The sequence below is a fragment of the Daldinia loculata genome (assembly GCF_022478755.1).
Source record: "Daldinia loculata strain CBS 113971 unplaced genomic scaffold F4817scaffold_5, whole genome shotgun sequence".
Taxonomy (NCBI): domain Eukaryota; kingdom Fungi; phylum Ascomycota; class Sordariomycetes; order Xylariales; family Hypoxylaceae; genus Daldinia; species Daldinia loculata.
In genome coordinates this window covers 133,822-152,717 of record NW_026054859.1, presented here as the reverse complement: position 1 = coordinate 152,717, position 18,896 = coordinate 133,822, and the positions used below count along the sequence as shown (strand labels likewise).

At 45.3% G+C, this 18,896-nt stretch overlaps 5 protein-coding genes across 5 annotated transcripts; 2 read left to right on the top strand and 3 right to left on the bottom strand.

Moving 5' to 3' along the window:
- Window positions 1-1,068: 1,068 nt before the first annotated feature.
- On the bottom strand, window positions 1,069-1,561 carry F4817DRAFT_326023 (uncharacterized protein). The gene has a single exon (XM_049301839.1). It carries the CDS (start codon window positions 1,524-1,526, stop codon window positions 1,335-1,337), a length of 192 nt encoding a protein of 63 aa, XP_049162601.1. The 5' UTR covers window positions 1,527-1,561; the 3' UTR covers window positions 1,069-1,334.
- Window positions 1,562-4,949: 3,388 nt separating this feature from the next.
- F4817DRAFT_367468 (uncharacterized protein) lies at window positions 4,950-7,027 on the top strand (the record flags this gene model as incomplete). The annotated part of the gene is made up of 2 exons (XM_049307127.1): window positions 4,950-6,238; window positions 6,306-7,027. The coding sequence occupies exons 1-2, from the start codon at window positions 5,044-5,046 to the stop codon at window positions 7,025-7,027; spliced, it is 1,917 nt and encodes a 638-aa protein (XP_049162600.1). The 5' UTR covers window positions 4,950-5,043.
- F4817DRAFT_211998 (putative ankyrin repeat protein) lies at window positions 6,737-11,805 on the bottom strand. The gene is made up of 2 exons (XM_049298700.1): window positions 10,966-11,805; window positions 6,737-10,910 (listed from the first exon to the last, which is right to left on the bottom strand). Exons 1-2 carry the CDS (start codon window positions 11,660-11,662, stop codon window positions 7,222-7,224), a joined length of 4,386 nt encoding a protein of 1,461 aa, XP_049162599.1. The 5' UTR covers window positions 11,663-11,805; the 3' UTR covers window positions 6,737-7,221.
- A 2,236-nt stretch (window positions 11,806-14,041) lies between these two features.
- Window positions 14,042-16,342, bottom strand: F4817DRAFT_211957 (uncharacterized protein). The gene is made up of 3 exons (XM_049298699.1): window positions 15,134-16,342; window positions 14,819-15,081; window positions 14,042-14,768 (listed from the first exon to the last, which is right to left on the bottom strand). The coding sequence occupies exons 1-3, from the start codon at window positions 15,826-15,828 to the stop codon at window positions 14,227-14,229; spliced, it is 1,500 nt and encodes a 499-aa protein (XP_049162598.1). The 5' UTR covers window positions 15,829-16,342; the 3' UTR covers window positions 14,042-14,226.
- Window positions 16,343-16,851: 509 nt separating this feature from the next.
- F4817DRAFT_326014 (peroxisomal 3-keto-acyl-CoA thiolase) lies at window positions 16,852-18,891 on the top strand. The gene is made up of 4 exons (XM_049301838.1): window positions 16,852-17,248; window positions 17,308-17,393; window positions 17,452-17,813; window positions 17,904-18,891. The coding sequence occupies exons 1-4, from the start codon at window positions 17,242-17,244 to the stop codon at window positions 18,703-18,705; spliced, it is 1,257 nt and encodes a 418-aa protein (XP_049162597.1). The 5' UTR covers window positions 16,852-17,241; the 3' UTR covers window positions 18,706-18,891.
- The last annotated feature ends 5 nt before the right edge of the window (window positions 18,892-18,896 follow it).

Here is an 18,896-nt window from a genome sequence, read left to right as displayed (position 1 = left end):
ACTGGTAATCCTGAAGAAAGATCCTAGTATGCCAAGACTAACTAGGGGCCAACGAGGATTTTAATAGAGAATGAATGCGCAACCATCCTACAGTTGTACTTACCGAGGTATTTTTTTAATGCACCTATGTACCTGCCTTACCTGCCCAGAGTTGGTCCTAACTGTCAACCTTAATTTGTATGTATTACCCGATCTGTACATTCTTTTTCTGGAGACTTTTCATGAGATGCTTGGATACTGCCAGCATTGGTCCAGCGGTGTACCTGGGAAATTACGTTCTTCTCCGCATCAGAGCCGCCTTGGTCGCGTGCGTCGAAGACCCTCTTTTTCTTAAAATGTATCTCCCAGTTACAGGTCCCAGGACAGGTACCTACCTTATGCTGGTATGTACCTGATCCAAAGCAGCAACCTCTCAAGCTCTTCAGCGGGCAAGGAATACATATATGTACGAAGTAATCCGTACGCCACTAATAATTTAACAGATAAGGTAAAGTAGACTTAGTGACCGCCGAACCCCACGCCGTTCCATCAGCTGAGCGCTACACTTCATGCACAAGGACATGCAGTTTTCTTTGACAATATCAATAACAGCAAGGGATATACAAAGATTAATTTGGATTAATAACTAACATATCACAAGCATACCTAAACCTAACAAAAACAAGGTAACACAAGCAGTACAAGGCGCATACACATGTAACAATACCTTTCCTCATAAAGTACAGAATTGCGATGCTACTGCTACGTAGGTAAAGAGATCCTAATTCTCGCCACCAATTTTGATTGGTCCCATGGCTCTATGCCCTTGGTCGTATTTCTCGCCAGTCCAAATTCAACCATAGCCCTATACATAGTATGATGCATACCCAATACGACTCTCACTTCATTAAACATACGAGCTGCCTATTCAAACAATTGCCAAGAAGATGATATTCCTCTGCCTAACGACAAAATAGTCGATGTTGACCAACCCGCGTCTAATTCGGGATCCTTCTTACGTGAGCCGCGTGGCACATTAAGTGCCAAGCGCTCCCTTTGGTCTCATCGTAGCGGGAAGATAACGCTATTCTATTTCGATTCCATAGATAAGATCTATGGCTTCGTCCTATTTATATAGCACCCTAAAATCGAGGCTTTTTTTTCCTTCGTCGTGCCACTTCAAACACCTGCCTATTTTTTATATTCCGGAAATACTTTGGTGTGGCTATAATCGCGACAGAACGAATGGTTAAAGCACCGCTATCTGATTAGTATGTCTTAGACGAGCGTCCTTTAGCACAAAGAATATGACATCACGTAAAGGTAAGCTAAGTCAGAAAGACTAAGATATGCTATTACAAGGAATCGAAACGAAAGCATAAAGCGATAAAACAAAGCACGTAAACGGAAGTCAATGAGAAACACATGGAGTAGAAAAAAGAAGAATCAAGTCGGATAAATAGTTTCATGGAACACACGTGGCTGTAAAAAAGGAAAATGCAGAAACACCATTTATCACTATAGTAATGTCGAACTATCGAACTCATAATTATGTACTTTGATCATCTAACTTCGGTTGGGGAGAATCAGAAAAAAAAAATATTCTGGTCAGAAACGAAGGCTTTGGTCATTGCTAAGGGGTACCACTTGGTACCCCTATAACATTAAGCTCCACTAGGCTGGACGTGAACATCATCATCCCAGAATTAAAGAAAATATCTTTGCTAAACACATGAATTGAACCCTGAACCTCGAGAGAAGTTCGTGATGTTCTTTACATGCGCATGCGACCACTAGGCCGTTTTGTAGTGTTAGAACTCCCTCTTAACGTGAATTATCTGTTAACCTTTGGAGGGGTTGTCACTGGCAAACTCAAGGTTCTTTGACGCCGATGATGATCACGTCCAGTTCGATCCTGTATGTCCCTAGATGGCTCACCATATGCAAGCATACGTACAAGCCCAGGAAGATGAAAGAGTAGGAGAGTAAATAGGTAGAAGTATATCCTCATTAGAATATACCGACATCGAGGTCACGATCTAGTATACCAAAGTCATATCTAGTTCATGCCGTTCCCCTTAGTCTTAAGAACTTAGCCGCGCTACGAATCCGTATCTATAATGAAAGTCTAGGCACTTAACACAACAGGTATATCTTGCTTTATGGTTAAACAATGCAGCATATGAGCCGTCTGAAAGAAAGCAACTTGCTAATAAGGGAATACGTACAGTGACAATAACTTCCGCATAGGTGCCTATACTATGACCTCGTCCTGTATAATTTATGCGATTAGGAATAGTATGACCAATTATCTTTTACACTATTACTTCCAATATAAACAAGCTAAAAACTTAAACGAGTATATAATATTGTAAGAATATAACATGACTAATGAGACAACAGTAGGTACACATCGATTGATGTCTCTCAACTAGAGAAGGTTGATTTCTTGGTAATCAACAGAGTACACCACTCTTCCCGAATGTTAAGGAGTTAGTATTAACTCAAGACACCAATATCTCCAATAGCTTTGTAGTTTGTATTAATTGAGCCTATTTTCTACCAGGTAAAGCGTAGTAGGGGGTTTGGCCATTGTCGATCTGCCAAGTGCCACCCTTGGTGTACTGGCTGTTCAGTCCATAGCAAGTTTTACACAAGCCAATATTGACGTCCGTTCTGAAAATCGTCTACCGGTACCCACTCATCACCACAACTAGAGACATAATCGCTGTTGTGCTAGAGAATATCCCTCCCAGAGATGTTGCTCCCGGAAATCTTGTTTCCATTGTCATCCAATTAGCCCTTAAAGTCCTTGAAAGTGAACTTATAGTAGTTAACAGCAGTCTCCTTTTGTGGTACTGTCAAGATAGTAACAGGTGCCAAGAGTATAATAACTGTAATATCATGGAAGTACATTTTGAATTACCCAAACAATTAGAATCAGCGTTGAATTGGGTGGTCTATTGAAGATGTATGAGATGAATGTTTTTGGGATCGATGACTTGACTGACAATGAGATGGACACTAAGAGGACAAGATATCTATCATATTCATACTTCATTGGATACCAAAGACTTGCGATATCCTGAGAGGTCTTCTTGTCCTTTGACACAAGGCTGGAATCAGTGTGTATTCTTACCGGTCTATTTTGAGGGTGTCAGGGTATAAGTGGGTTGGGGGTAGTTACAGGGGTATATCTACCTACTATATAAGGGGCGCATAGCGCCCTCATAAAAGGGTAGAAAGGCACGTGTTACCAGTTCAATCTATCTATTTTGATATTTACTCTATGTATGACATCCATCAAGGGCATAATATTTGACAGAGGGTATACCTCTTAAGAGAATGCCATATGTAAAGATAAAGGTGCTTGATGATCAAATTATTCTTTTAGTAAATCTTAAATAGGAGAGTTCCTAGGAGGCTATGTATATTGACCACCATCCGTACAGGAATAGTAGCAGAGCCGCAGCTATAGATTATTCCAATGACCTCTATATCGTGTAACACAGCCTTCACCATTAACGCCACAGCTTACACTGATTGACAAAGGGGATTCCGACTAGATTACGAATAAGGTTGTCTTCAGATATGACATTCTGTATAACGCAAACGTCAAAATCGTATAATTCTACCTCTTTATAAGATATTTAAGAGCCAGTTATGACAAATTCTCACATTGCTAGGTGCTAGTAGTTGAGTAAATAATAGTGTGGGCTATAGTTTAGGCGTGTAAACGTGAGACATTTCATATTATTTGTTTATCAGTTAGTCACTACTATATAAATTAGTCATTGCTATAGTAGTTAGTCATTCTTACATCAATTAGTCACTGCTATAATCTTTTGACTCATTCCCTTATATCTTAATCATGGGGTTGATCAAAGTATGTCCTTTATAAGTACCTTTTATCTAGGCACCCATTGAACAAGAGGAAGGAAACAAAAGTTTATATACTAAACTATATCTTCATTTGATGAGTTATAGCCAGAAAGCAATTTTAGCCTTCAACCCTTCAACCATTTAATACTCTTATGTTGTTGTCCCATATCCGCCTAACCAAGTTCCCGGATATATATTTTTCAGAATGTCTCCTAACTACTTTACAAGTCTCTCCAACCTGACTATTTGGTGATGGGGGGAGTATATATAGCTCGGTATTATTCACTATATCTCACTATAGGTGTTAGTATATAAAAAGGAACTAAAGACACAGCACTGTCAAGGTATGAAGAGCTATAAATGCCAGAAACATAATTACAACTGAACCACTAATATAGCTAAAGCTCATTTGCCATAAACTTTTCAGTTATTCAAAGACACAGCAATGAGTTGATTATTAATTCTATGGCTGACTCTTATACATTCGAAAATTCTTGGGCCTACAAGGTACCAGATGCCTGGGCGTGCATCCAAGGGGCACTTATTATTCACAATAGCTTCATATGTCTTAGGTACCTAAGTATATATACATAAGGTTTTAACCACTCTTTGTATTGGATGAATGGTTTAGCTCTGCTAGGTAGGCGCGCTACTGGGCCGGGATGCCTCAAAATAGGGGCATAACGCGTCAAGACGCGACTTCGACCAAATAGGCATTCACGTTTTCTAAAACTCTCGGTTTGGCAGCAACGACAGAATCTTTCACAATGACAACCTGGTTACCGCATCCTTTTTCTTCCTGTCAAAATTCTTTTATACCAATCCCACCTTTGCCTTTCAGTCTACCGAGTCAAACCCTGTATTACCACATCTTCTATTACATTTTAACCATTATCTCCCCATTGGACCTGGCATTGTACTCTTGCACTTTCAGTCACCCTAATCATCTCCTTGTGGACGATCCATTCATCTAGGTCTCTGTCCTAGGTACCACAGGCAAGTCAAAAACAACGCAATCACGCAACCGTGCCTGGTGTCATCACTAACCGATGATAGAAGGACGCACATTCCAACCTAGTAGTCCATTAGTGATCTGGTTGTGTGCTTGCCTTGTTCATTCTCCTCTCTGGTCGCCACACCCTTTTTGCCTCGTCAAAATACCTTTGATATAACACTCTCATCATGGACGTTCTTTGCCGAAAGCTCTATGACTGCAACATCAGCTTCACCCCTTCAAATTCAATAGAAGAGCTGTTCAGGAACCTGGGAGACCCCCTAGACAACGATAAGAATTGTTCCAGCAATATAGACGAGATAGATGCCAAGTACCGACGAGTTCTACAGGATTTTTTGAAAAAGGCAGCTTCTTCTCCCCCGAACCATCCACATTTCTCAACCTTCATAGCGGTCGCCCACCAAGTTCTCGCATGTAACCATAGTCTACATGTTGCCTTTGTTGAACGCCTAGCTCACATGGTAATTCATACTGGAACCTACTACCCAGGACCCTATGAACGAGATTTCTTTTCAGCGTGCAAATGGATATACCAGGGCAGGAAAATACAAGAGCTGGCAGCACTGAATACGGAGGCCGATCACAGCGGAGACAAGAATGGCAGGGACGACAATGACGGGACCGAAAATAGTAGCATCGCCGACGGAAGGAGCGATTTCAGCGGGATCGCCGACAGAAGCAGCAACTACAACGGGATCGCCGAGGGCAAGAGAGAGAATGGTGGGGACGCTACTAGTATAGGTAGCAATGGTAGGAGCGACAACTTTCCGGACAGCAATGGAAGTGACGATAATGATAGGGGCAATAACGATAGGAGCAACAATGACAGACACGACATCTATGAAGCATCTCCAGTTCCTAACTCCTACAACTCCTACAACTCCCACAACTCCCACAACTCCCACAACTCCCCAGCGTCGCCGACCAGACAATGCGCCCGATGTGGTGCTTTGAAACTATTTCTAACCTGCGGCGACTGTCTATTGAAAAGGGGTACTCAGATTACCATGAGCACGGTCTATTGTAGCCGGAGATGCCAAGAATTAGACTGGCCGGCCCATAAGCCGGTATGCGTCAATCGCAAGCAGCTCATGCGAGCTGTGTCCTTCATGGATAGCTTATTTCGCATCATGGAAGCTAAAGCAACTACCCTTCTGCTTAAGTCATGCTGGGAAGAACGCGGCATGGCGATGTTGAAAGAACACAAGCCATATCTATTGGCCATGCTTGGCTCTTACATGACGCGACCGTTTCCCTTTGACGGATTCTCTACAGAGCGACATGCAATAATGGTCCAGAGTGATCAGTATGTCCGGGAGATGATGTACTTGATTGGCCCGTTAAAGGCATTGTTCTTAGACGGTAAGCCAAGCTAAACTCTCTTTGAAGTTATTCCCAAAATTACCTAAATCATGCTAACAACTTATAGACCTATGTCAAGACTTTAAGATAGTCACCATCCTCGTCAAGAATGCCGATCGCCCACTTTGCCGCAAACTCGAACATGACATAGAAAAGTCTAGCATGATGGACCCCCACAGTGTTCTTCGATTAACACTTCCATCTGGAGAGAAATTCGCCGTCGACCTTGCCGCAGGACGATTCGGATGGGATGAGAAGATGATGCACTGGAATCGTTTTGAAGAAGAACGAATCTGGAAAATTGTCGAGATAACTCGCACGATCCCACTCGACTTCAGAGACCCCTATATCCCCGCGGCGCAGTCCATCCTCATCCACAAGGAAATACTAGCCGACCTAGTCGGCCACATCAATTTTCGCATGCACTTTGGCAGGGACAGATCGTCTACCACCCTAGATATCATAACAAGAGTTGACACGGAAGAGTTCTTCGATTGGCAGTTGGATCTCCTTGAGAGAGCAATAGATCTCTGCGAAGAGATGTTCACGATACGCTTGGACAATCACCGCGGCTATATGTACCTCACCCCGGAATTCGACTTGTGTGTCACAGCTGAACGATCAGACTATGACGCCATACAGGGTGTCTGGATGCCGGAGGAAGAAATTATACGGCTTGAGGGTGAGAGCGAGGAATCGCTGAAGAAGATCTGGAAGGCCCGTCTTGAAGAATTTCGTATTAGATTCAAGCGCGCTGCAATACAGATCGAGGAAGTGCGTATAGGTTGAGCAGTGGTATCTAAGTGCGTCAAGGTTATGTACATGGCGGCGCGTGAGATTGCCATGTTCTTTGGGTTGGGGCCGTTTCTTGCCTGTGACGATAACGCTTCGTTGTGTGCCTGAGCATGGTCCTTTCTTAGTTGCGATAGCGTTTGAAACATTAGATGTCTAATGGATTGCATCAATGTACTTCCCAAGATGACTTAAACATTAGTCTCCTCCTCGTCTAGGGCTTTCCCTGTGAATGAAGTATGTCCCTGATTCTCAGGCAAGTTTCGATTAGTAGGCTCATAGCCACTTATGACATCGAATGGCTCATTAGCTAACCATGAAGCATAGTCCAGCTCTTCAGAAATATATCTCTCATCAATTTCCAGTCTATCCCAGTCGATTTCTTTTCCGCCCCTATTTAATTCGTCCAATGATATATTTTCTTCGACGTTACGCCATATAATTCGTTCGTCATTGTCGAACAATGCTCTTTCACTCTTTACAATTCGCGGTCGGACCTTTTGAACAATATCTTGATAGCCTTTTTTACCAGCAATTAAGACCGCTTTTAAGTTGACAGTAGTTTCCGGTATCTTAAGTAGTAGGTCAACTACCCTGCGATGACCTGCTTGCACCGCGATTGAGAGTGGTGTATCACCATTGTCGTCCCTTAAGTCCACGTCCACTTTTCCAGAGCTAAGGAGCTTTTGGACGTAAGAATCAAGACCTAAGGCCGCCGCCCACCAAAGAGCCGACCTGCGCATCTGGCCGCAATAGTCTGCATAAGTTCTCTGCATGTTGAGAATCTTCTCAAAAATAGACTCATTCTGAACTCTAACGGCGCATATTAGCGGCGGGAAACCGATTATGTTGCCCTCGTGGTGGTTTGGATCAACTTGGTCAAATTTTAATAGTAGTTCCACCATGTCCTGTTTTCCTTCCGCAATGGCTAAATGAAGCGCTGGTAGTTCCGTACTATAGTCATTAGGATTTACTAGCCTGTTGCTGAGAAGTAAATTTATAATATGATGATGCCCCGATATGATAGCCAGACTTAATGGCGTCATGCCTTTCTGATCATCATCAAATATTGACCGGCTTTTCCAGGTTTGTATCATGTCTTTGAATATTATCGCATGTCCTTGTTCTGCTACTTCGCGAACGACCATACAACGAAAATCATGGTCCTTGTTGTTGTCTTGCCTTCGCATATCTCTCTTTCCAATCAATAGTCTCGCCATGTTGATATCTCCAACTTCGGAGGCATAAAAGAGTCTGTCTTTATCTTCTTGTTCTTCTCCTGCGCCAAGCTCGACCAGAACATCGACAACCATATACCAGCCTAGTTGACAGACATTAATAAATGCAGAAGTTTTTGATGGCTCGTCGAGAGGTTCCCGCCCCAGAAAATAGAGGGTGGCGCTTAAATCAGATTTCTCAATCGCTTGAACAAGGTTGTCTGCCTTTACTTTTGGTTTGACTTCCACGCCTGAATCCCTCTGTAGCCAATCTTTCATGTTAGAGAATTCATACCCGCCTTCTTCCATCTGTAGGTGATACAGGGCAGCGGTGGCATAACATCTGATCGTCTCAGCAAGGCTAAGTGTCGATTGAAAATTGTTTGGATCTGTCCGACCCCCAAAATCAACCCAGACAAGTGGGATGCTCATCATCTTTTCGTCTCTTGAGTACCTTCGGAGCCATCCAAGAATTCCCCAACATCCAATAGTGTAGTCCCCCCGCAGGAGAGCCCGACGATAGATTTCGCAGGCCCCTATGACGGTGCGCCTGACTTGATTGATAGCCTCTAGTCTCTCAAACGAACTTTCCTGTCCGCTTATTGACCCCAGACTTGAATACGAACGATCAAGTCTACAGTCAATGAATTCTCGGAATACTTTCCCTTTATTCCCCAGCAGACTCTTCTTTGCCGAATTTTCGGTCCATTCCAATATCTCATCCAGAATCCTGTCAGGAAGTTGAAGCTTATGTTGATTTCTCAAAATCGGGATGGTGCACGCGAAAGCATCTTCTTCGTCACACAGACCTCTTTTAATAAGAATTCCCCGGATCTTGTCGACAGTCTCATTGTTGACCTTAATACCATCCTGATGTCGCCTAGCTTCTATTTTCCCAATATCCTGAACAGCCGTCATAATTGCGGATAAGAATGAAGAATAGATTTCTTGCGCGCAATTTAATAAAAGGGAGCTTTTGGAAGTCATCACTAAAGCATTAAAATCATCGTATAGCGAAGTATCTTTCATATTACACCAGCCAAAAAATCGTCGCTGGTTGTCTGATTCGCTAGGGGGTCTGTTTTCGCCAACGCCAACAACAAATTTGTATCCATCTTTCCACCATACTCCATTCTCGACTTCCGCGCGGTTGATGTTTCTCCCCGGACTCGAGCTTTGATTGGTTTGATGTTCGTCTCCTTCTGCTTCGGACACATTTCCAGATCCTGGCTGGGTATCTGCGTCTTGTACCTTTAATCGGCAGTCTTGTATCTTCACTTCCCTTTCACCCCCCCAGATATACAAATCCAGTATTTCGCCCGATATATTCTTTTTAATTCGACTAGTCGATAGAATACGACTTATGCGCTTATCAAACTTCTTAGAGCCGACGTCTTCTGCATCCTGACTGTCGCGCGGCTCTTTCTCTTTTAATGACCAGAACCATAAGCCAAGGACAGCTTCTATTTCAGAAGCTTCAGCTTTCCACGGACCTTCAGGAAGTCTGTCCTTGTTAATTTCTCTTCGTAATGACATTTGGATAGTTTCATCTTCTAATGAGTATGAGGATTGAATGGCCCAGAATAAGCGAAAGGTTTGTCCCCATGATCCAGAAAGTTTGACGGATTGCTGAGAGTCTGAGGCAAAGAGAACTTGCATAGTTTCTTCAATGGCCTGCGCCAAAGCTATGGCCGTATCTCGAACCAAAATGTGTCTTTTACCCCAGTGACTGCTATGTTCCGACTCTGGTTCTTCCAGCCCTGTCATACGAGCAAGCCGACTTCTATAAAAGCACGTCTTCACGGTCGTATTCGGGCCCAACTCACAGCTATCAAGTGTACAATAATGCTGAGTTTTTCCAGTGCAGTATTCTGCTGAGATCCACCGAGCAATCTCCTTCTCAGCCACTTTCATAACACTCTCCGCTGGATTAGACTCGTATGATTGGATTCGAAACCCAGAAAGGATAGGCAAACCGCCTGAAACCCCTTGAAGTATTTCCAATACACAAGATATATTTTTTCCTTGGGCTTCGGAATAGGAAGACACATTTACGGCAGTGCTAATAGTAGTGTCTGCGCAACTTGTCCTCTGTGTACTAATAATCCTCCATTTGCAGGTGTTGGGTTTAGAAGGCATATCAGACTGACCAATCTTGATTGCCAACCAGTCCAGTTCGTGCCCCTGGAAGAAGTTTGGGTCTCCCGCCATGCCGTTATCCTCCTCCCTTAGTCGCTGGGCTCTAAGCCCTGCACGGATGATGCTCATAATGATGGTCACACCCAGCTGGAGGACTGACACAGATGAGTGACATGCTCTGAGACCTAAAAACTGGCAGATAAATCCTATCGTGGATAATGAGACTGCGGTCCAAATATAGCCCATCGTAACATTTCCCTTTTTGTCTTTGTACGACGTGATATATTTCAGTAAGGGGAATTTGGTGTCCGAATACCCAAAGGGGTCAAACATCTGATCGCCTATGGTTTGATTTCCTGGTTGGACCCAATAGAACCTAGATTTGATCGTAGCTTTGGCGTTAGGACTAACTTTCTTTTCAAATACATGCTCCTTAGTTTTGCTTTCGATCAAGTAAGCACATAGAGCCATTCCGAGGCAAAGTAGGATCGTCCCGATTACCATCAACGGGACCGCATAGTCGTCTAAAATTAGTATTTAGCATTGAAATAAAACGAAGACATGGGATTTATGGTTTACCTTCATTAGGGTTTCGTGTCCATTGATAGTGGTATCTTGTGAGAACTGCCCATACCAATACGAAAGACTGCATCATAATCCCTAGTATGGCCGCAAAAACAAACCAACCACGACCTAATGGCTTGATTCCAACATTGAGGGAAAGATTTGGGTTTGGTGCGAAACGTGCTGGCTTTGCTCCGACATGGTTCTCTTCGTCCGATCCCGAAGATTTATTCCGTTTTTGTGTCTCGCTCCATTCTTCACTTCCGTTTTTTGTTTTGATGTATTGCCGGAACGAATATATACCAGCCGTTAGCTTGCTTCCATCTGTAGGATAAAATGCATTGCCCGAATACTTGGGATCGTGTATGACTTCGAGTAGCTTAGGACGACCGAAAACACGAGCAATACCTCCATTAGTGTAAAGCTCACAAACGTCACGGCTAGTAGATGAACATAATTCTGCTTCAACTGTGCCGGCTCCCTCTTGAGCTCTCCCAACGAAAGCTCTAAGCGATGGTGTCCCACACACTCGAATTGCAGATACAACGGCAGTGATAACTCCAAGGGGGGCCATAGAGAATATAACAATATCTAAAATGGTTAAGCATTCGCTGAGATACTGCTTGGTCGGATTTTCCCCGAAAAGGCTGATAAGGGGAGCAAGATCTGTAGCAAGGTTGTTGGAAAAGTCGTCCCACCAGTCATCGCCCATGATTAATGATTCCTATGACGCTTGTTGCTGTGGAAAAGAGTATAGAAAGGTGTTAGGGTATGTAGGTATTCATCCGAAAGTGCAAGCAAGTGAAAGTATCCACACCAACATATCGCTTCACATGCGAGAGAAAGACAGAGTTATTAGACCTTAGGTGGAATGATGCGTTGGGCAGCAAAGCATACGGCCAATAGAAGGCCCGCGCAATCGCATGAGATAGTGAAGCGTATTATGGAGGTAGGAAGGTCTTGATGAAAAAGAGAATAAAAATAGAAACGGCGTATACTTATTCAGAAGAAACTACTACACGTCCCCTTGGAAAGGGTCTAAGAAGGTGTTTTGAGTAAATATGAATATTGTGCTTTTCTAACTCCCCACAGTGGTAGCTGAAAGTCAGGCATTATGACACTGTTGTACGAAGTAGGTAGTTATGCCTTTTATATTGGCTGCCTACTCGCTTTATGCAAGTGAATAATTCAGTGAATAGTAAGCTACATAATCTTCAGCCCCGTACATGTAACGCCGACATCATTTCCGGAGACCCTCTCCATCCCTCTTTCCCAAACAGAAACTACAGCCCGATGACTACCTAATCTAGGTGCTGGGATCACGGGGAGGGACATTATAATCCACATTCTGTAGAAACACAACATCGATAGAGCTATTGATATACTAGTCATATCTACCAAAATAAAACTACCGAGAGCTCGCAAGACCGCGGCGATCATCAACAGCAAAGTCTCGGCCGGTGATAATTCCTCAGGTCCGACCTGAATTCTCCTCTAAGAGCCGCAAGGCAGACAGGGAGCAAGCGTAGCGTGGACATACCTTCCGCAAATAACTACCTGAGGCATTATTAGTTAGGTAGTCATGCAGGTCATAGACTGAGATTTGGGAAGAGTGGTTGGAATTGGGACCTGGGTCCACACACGATAATCAGTCCCAGTTGTACGCCAGCCATCCACTAGAATTCATAAGCCGATAGTCTTTTCAAGGACGCCAAGAATGCCAACGATAGGTGCAAGCGAAGATCTTTACCGTTACCTACAGTAGAACAACTAATATTTCCTGCAGGGATGCTCATGCGCATAGTCAGATCTGGCATTGCGGGCCGCCAAACTACCAGCATTATCATGACAGAGCCTCAAATTAAATTCGGGGCCGAGCGGCTTCGTGTACCCCACCGTCAACCCCGGCAGCCCGGGCGTGCAGGCGTGGTGCCGACAAGTGTCTCCACAAACGATCGTAACTAGCTTCTCCGATCCACGGGAATCAGCGGGCATCAGATACCAGTCCGCTCTTGAGCGAGAGGCTAAAAGACTTGTATCATTTTAATTGGTCTCAACTCGGGGAAGTAAGCACTAAGGCGAGAGACAGGCAGACGGGTTAGTAGCGGGAGATACCCGGCCCAATCTTACACCTTGTTAGAGGCCCCCATCGTGTCTCGGTACTGGCGTTAAGTCTACCGACGTCGAAAGAGAGTTTTCCATATTCAATAAGGATGCATTTTACGCATGTCCGGAAAGTCCACAGAAAGCCTTAGAGGAACCCTCTGGATCAAAACAGTAGTCCTGTTAGGGAGTTGTCCAGGAGGCACCGATTACGTCGAAAAATAGAAGCTTAAGTAGTCGAATATGATAGTCTCTCAATCCCTCAACCCCCTCATAACTGATAAGCCAGGATCGATCTCATAAATTAGTGACGTCGTTAATGTAATCATACATAAGACCCTTTAATGTTCAGGTTCATCCCGCCCCATAGCTCCTTAAGGCATGGTCATGTATATAGAGCCACCGTGAACAAACAACGAGTAATATATATTATATGCATACCAACATCACCCATCCAGTCCTAGATTCATGTCTCGTCATGTCTCGTTATCAAAAAGGTGAAGGTCTTTGCGTAACTTGATAATAACGAATGTAAAGAAGTAGAGTAGAATAAGAGTAAGAGGCCCACATTTAAGGTGTATAAGCTGGAGGCAAGGAAGCTTTAATATAAATATGAGCATCCAACTTTAGTCATAATTGGGATGCCATTCATCCCGCTGCCTGCGAAATGGGCAACTTTCGAAGGTATAACGTCTGTCATCATAGCATTGAAGCTTGTCGTGGCGGCTCATGAAATAGTAGCTCATGCGTCTCGAAAGGACGGGCATCTCTATGTCGTAAGTAGTTGGGTTTTCGATATATAAGGCAGTCGGATCAGGAAGATAAGTGAAACATTGCTCTAGTCGTTTACTTCGGATGAGCTGCAAGGAGAAACGTATATATCAAATTCATTCATATCACTTAGTTAATGATCGTGGTATGAAAGATAAGATTTGGTCGATATCGATGCGACGGATTAAGCCCAAGAGGCCAAGATAGTCGATGTCTCCCGTAGCCGATAGATGCCAGCATGGAGTGCCTTGAGCAGGAGAATCCCTCCTATAGTTGAAATAATGTAAACCTTAAGAGGCAACGTCCACGACATCGTCCAAATATAACCAGACAAAGACTCGAGAGACAGCCGGGGCCAGGCAACTAGGTGAGAAGATCATGAAGAGGAATCGGATCCGGTATCTAGTCGACCAGATGAGTTGATGGGTCTTCCTCTGGTACTTGTTCGGACATATTCGGCACTTCTCCCTGTAGAAATACAGGGTTAATAAAGCCGTCGCCAATATGGTTATATTCACCACTAGAATTCCCCTGGATGGGGAATTGAGCACCTATGCCTGGGAGAGAACCATCATCTTGCCATGGCTGTTGAGGTAAATAGGGGGGAAACGCCCGCCATGCTTCTTGAAACTGTAGCCGTACCTCTTGCTGTACTGCTTGTCGCACTTCTTGTCGTATTACTTGCCGTACCTCTTCCAGATGTTGTCGTATCTCTCGTAGAATCGCTTGCTGTACTTCTTGAAGCTGTTGCGGTACACTTTGAGGCTGTCCCGATACCCCTTGCGGTGATTGCGGTAGCTCTTGCGGTAGTTCTTCCGGCTGTTGTGGTACCTCTTCCAACTGTTGTCGTATCTCTTGCGTGATCATTTGCTGTACTTCATGGGATCGTTCTTGTGGTTGCCGCGGTGCCTCTTGCAGTTGGTAGTCTGCATGTTCTTCGACATCTATGGGCCGATCAGCTTGAGCATTAGAGTAGCCATAGTAGATAACTTACATGGAGACGGGTACGGACGGTGGGCTCCCGGAAAGATGATCAAGTATATTCTATGCCACTTCTCTTCTTCCGACAAGCCCCGCAAACCTTGTCGGCTCCGCATTGCATTTTCTTGCCCATTATGAATTACAAGTGTGGGGAACCCGTTTTCAGGAGGCGTACAGGACCTCATGTGGAGGTGCTCTCTGTATTCCTCATTCCGGTCGAAGACCTCACCACAGAGCAGGCATTGAGGGCTTCGATGTTTCCGGTAAATGTGTTCCCTATTAAAATGTAAGAACGGTATTAAATACATATAGTTAGGATCTGACATACTTGACTCGAGACGTATCTGCAAAGCCACCTTCATCATGGCAATGGAGAGGTAAAAGGGGGGACACCTTAAGGAATGGGCAGGCAAATTTTGGACGCAGACCTTTCAGATAAGCCGGTTTCTTTCCGTGGCTAGGAGAAACCCCGTCATCGTCATCGTCATCGTCGTCGCCATGTTTTTTTCTTTTCCTTATCCTCTTCCGCCTTGGGTTTGAGGAAGAGCTCACCGTCGGTTGGTGGCCAGCTATATGAATATGCTGCGTCCCACCCCGGCTCGAGCCAGGTATGCCTTGGGCGCATGTAATACTTGTCTCTTGACTTAAGACAGGACGCCTAAGGTTCGAATCAACTCGCGGGGCACTAGTATTCAATATATGTCCGAGGCCGATACGCCGGACGTCTCTATCTCTTAATTCATAGGAAGTTTGCCAAATATCGTCTACCCTGTCAAGAGTTGCCTTGATATCGCTGCATCTGGGCCCAGGGACCTTGCCAGGTACTTGGGTAAGTCGCTCTTGAACTTGCTCAATTCTTAAGCAATTCTCGAGATGCTCTTGGTGGGAAAGTTGGTTTTCCAAGTTTTGGTGAGAATATATTTGGGCCCGGAAATATCCAGCATGGGACTGAGGGCGCATCAGTCCGTTTGACGTGTTACGCATGGTCTGGGAATTAGCCTCGGAGTTTGATAAATCGGCCATAATCTATAACAGGTACTGGTAACCTTTTGATAGACATGGGTAATGAAGGGACTGTAGCGAGATTTCAACAGTAACAAACACCAAGAATTCAGCGGAATATTTAATAAACTCAATATAACCAGCGTTGCTAATTTGAAAATATTGTGATGTGAGATTTAAGATGGAAGAAAGAATTCTAAGATATGCTAATGAAAACCGGTCTACATCCCTCTATTTCAATTTTTATATGGTACCTAGATGGACAACACGTTATGCGCTTGCGAATAATGCAGCGTACCTGCAGTAGCAGGCAGAGATAATGGTTCTACTAATACGGTTAACGGGAACACTCCCTGGACGTACAATCCTCTAATCGGGCGTAAGAGCATTTCTGTTCATCGCGGCTACGTTCCCATTGGTAGAGTACCTGGCGCTGGCGTCTACCTACCTCTAAGTAGGTAATCATTATCCTATTCCCCAAGTTAACTATTGACTCAAAGACATGTAATTACGTGGGAAGGTAAAGAATTGGAGCATAGGTAGGATAGGTAAAGGGGAAATACCAATCAAGACAAGTCTATGAAATCTTAGTTACCTAGACTCGAGCATCCGGCGCGTTTTGGAATCTAGGTACGAGGATCTCCCTTAAAACACTTCAATTCGTTACGGTCATGATTTGAACTGGCTGAACGAGGACTTCGTATGTTTTGCAAAGCTCTATCTCGAGGTAGCTGTAATTTTTCATTAGTCGAAACTCCAAAGTCAAACAGAAGTATCCTTACAACTATAGTGCGCCAGGCCTAGGGCTAAGGTCGCATGTGTCTTACAGCGACAGCATTGATAAGTCGTGAAAGAGTAAAAGACGACAACCAGATCTATCTAACTAGTCCAACTACTCATGCGACTAACCTCAATCGGCGCATCGCGTGGGGACTCTACATACTTTATTTCAACGGCTAGAGCCACCTAACTTATTAGAGAGGTTACTTCCGGTGCCGTTGGGGAACTTGGGGAAGATTACAATGCATTAGTTGCCTACCTATAGTTACAGCATCGCAAACATGTGCCACCGCTTTGGGGGATGAGATGGGGAAGTCTGGGGCTAGCTCAAGCATGTGAAGAAGCGCTAAATTCCCCATACGAACATGATGCCTCGGTCAGGTAGCTGTGGGGTCTGACATCAGCGTAATTTTTAGCGGAACTTAGACTGCGTACTGGAACTCTACAAGCGCGAGTAGCCACGCATCCGAGGTCCAATTACTTCTTGCTGTAATCATAAACTCCGGATTCGTTCCTTCTACATTCTCCTTCTCAACTGTATATTAATTTTATAGAATATCTCAACCCTTTAACTAGTCTGGATATCCAACATCTTATATACATCACTACCAACAACACCATAGTTAGACCTTAAACAACAACACAAAACTAACAATGGGTGGTAAGTACTTCGCCAAATCCTAAGCACCACACGCAGCTGACAGAACACAACAATCACAGCCCTCGAAAGATTATCGCAGATCTCAGGCCAGATCTCAGGCTCCAAGTCGGCGCGTGAGAAGCTCCTCGAGAAGAACCCAGACGACGTAAGCTTTTCCTCCAGCCGGTCCGCATTCCCAGCAAGCTAACAACTCCGGGAAACAGATCGTAGTAACAGCATGTCTCCGAACGGCGTTCACGAAAGGCGGCAAGGGCGGGTTCAAGGACACACAAGCGGCTGACCTGATGGCGGGAGCCCTGAAGGGACTCTTGGAGCGGTCCAAGATCGACCCGTCGCTGGTAGAGGATGTGTGCGTGGGTGAGGTACTTGCGCCTGGTGGTGGCGCCACCGAGATGCGCGCTGCAGCTCTTGTTGCCGGCCTCCCCGAGACCGCCGCCGTCCGAACCCTTAACCGCCAATGCTCGTCGGGTCTACAGGCTTGCGTTGATGTCGCGAACCAGATCCGCGCCGGCATGATTGAGATCGGTATCGGTGCTGGTGTCGAGAGCATGAGCTTGCATTACGGGTAGGTCACTCTTCTATCCTCCCCCAATACTCCCCTCATAAAGTACCAACAATCGCCAGACCCTTATAACTAACAACCCTCCTCTAAAAGTCCCCAAGCCGTATCCGAGTTCTCCGAACTCCTCGAGTCCCACCCCGAGGCCGCCAACTGCAAGGTTCCCATGGGTGTCCTCTCCGAAGACATGGCCCGAGACCTCAAGATCCCGCGCGCCAGCCAAGACGCCTTTGCCGCCGCCTCTTACCAGAAGGCCCTCAAGGCCCAGCAAGCAGGTCTCTTCGACGAGGAGATCCACCCACTAACCGTAAAATACACCGACCCCAAGAGCGGCGAGATCAAGAACATTACCGTCAAGAAGGACGACGGCGTGCGCCCCGGCATCACTGCCGAATCCCTCGGCAAGATCCGCCCCGCGTTCGCCGAAAACGGCTCCATCCACGCGGGCAACGCATCGCAAATCAGCGACGGCGCCGCAGCCGTCCTGTTGATGCGCCGATCAACAGCCGAGCGCATCGGCCAGACCATCCTCGGCAAGTTCGTCGCGGCCAGCGTCGTCGGCGTCAAGCCGCTGCTCATGGGCATCGGACCCTGGAAAGCCATCCCCAAGGCCCTATCGCTAGCCGGCGGCCTGACCGTCGACGATATCGACATCTTCGAGATCAACGAGGCTTTCGCCAGCCAGTGCCTCTGGTGCGCTAACGAGCTGAAGATCCCCTCTGAGAAGATCAACCCCAAGGGTGGCGCTATTGCCTTCGGCCACCCTCTCGGCTGCACTGGTGCTCGCCAGGTGAGCACCCTGCTGTACGAGCTTCGACGCCGTGGCCAGAAGGTTGGCGTCACGAGTATGTGCATTGGTACGGGTATGGGTATGGCTGCCGTCTGGGTTGCCGAGTAAGGCTGTTATATCTTTCAAATGGGTTTAAATCCATATTTAATGCCGTGGCATACCACGGTGCACATTGTAGGAACATCATCTTGGGTCTTGGGAGGGCCGTTGCATGTATGAAAGTCATATACGAAGGGTACTTGAAGGAGGCAAAACAGCATTGTGTACAATGTATATCTAGGGCGTTTTAGTATATCATC

Excerpts from the sequence above, each read along its gene's own strand:
- F4817DRAFT_326023 (XM_049301839.1), bottom strand. The coding sequence starts at position 1,526 with ATGAGTTCGATAGTTCGACATTACTATAGTGATAAATGGTGTTTCTGC.
- F4817DRAFT_211998 (XM_049298700.1), bottom strand. The coding sequence starts at position 11,662 with ATGGGCGATGACTGGTGGGACGACTTTTCCAACAACCTTGCTACAGAT. Across the intron at positions 10,911-10,965 it reads GACACGAAACCCTAATGAAG|ACGACTATGCGGTCCCGTTG; the intron begins GTAAACCATAAA and ends TACTAATTTTAG.
- F4817DRAFT_211957 (XM_049298699.1), bottom strand. The coding sequence starts at position 15,828 with ATGGCCGATTTATCAAACTCCGAGGCTAATTCCCAGACCATGCGTAAC. Across the intron at positions 15,082-15,133 it reads GCAGATACGTCTCGAGTCAA|GGAACACATTTACCGGAAAC; the intron begins GTATGTCAGATC and ends ACATTTTAATAG. Across the intron at positions 14,769-14,818 it reads CCGTCCGTACCCGTCTCCAT|ATGTCGAAGAACATGCAGAC; the intron begins GTAAGTTATCTA and ends ATCGGCCCATAG.
- F4817DRAFT_326014 (XM_049301838.1), top strand. Across the intron at positions 17,394-17,451 it reads TCGAGAAGAACCCAGACGAC|ATCGTAGTAACAGCATGTCT; the intron begins GTAAGCTTTTCC and ends TCCGGGAAACAG. Across the intron at positions 17,814-17,903 it reads AGCATGAGCTTGCATTACGG|TCCCCAAGCCGTATCCGAGT; the intron begins GTAGGTCACTCT and ends CTCCTCTAAAAG.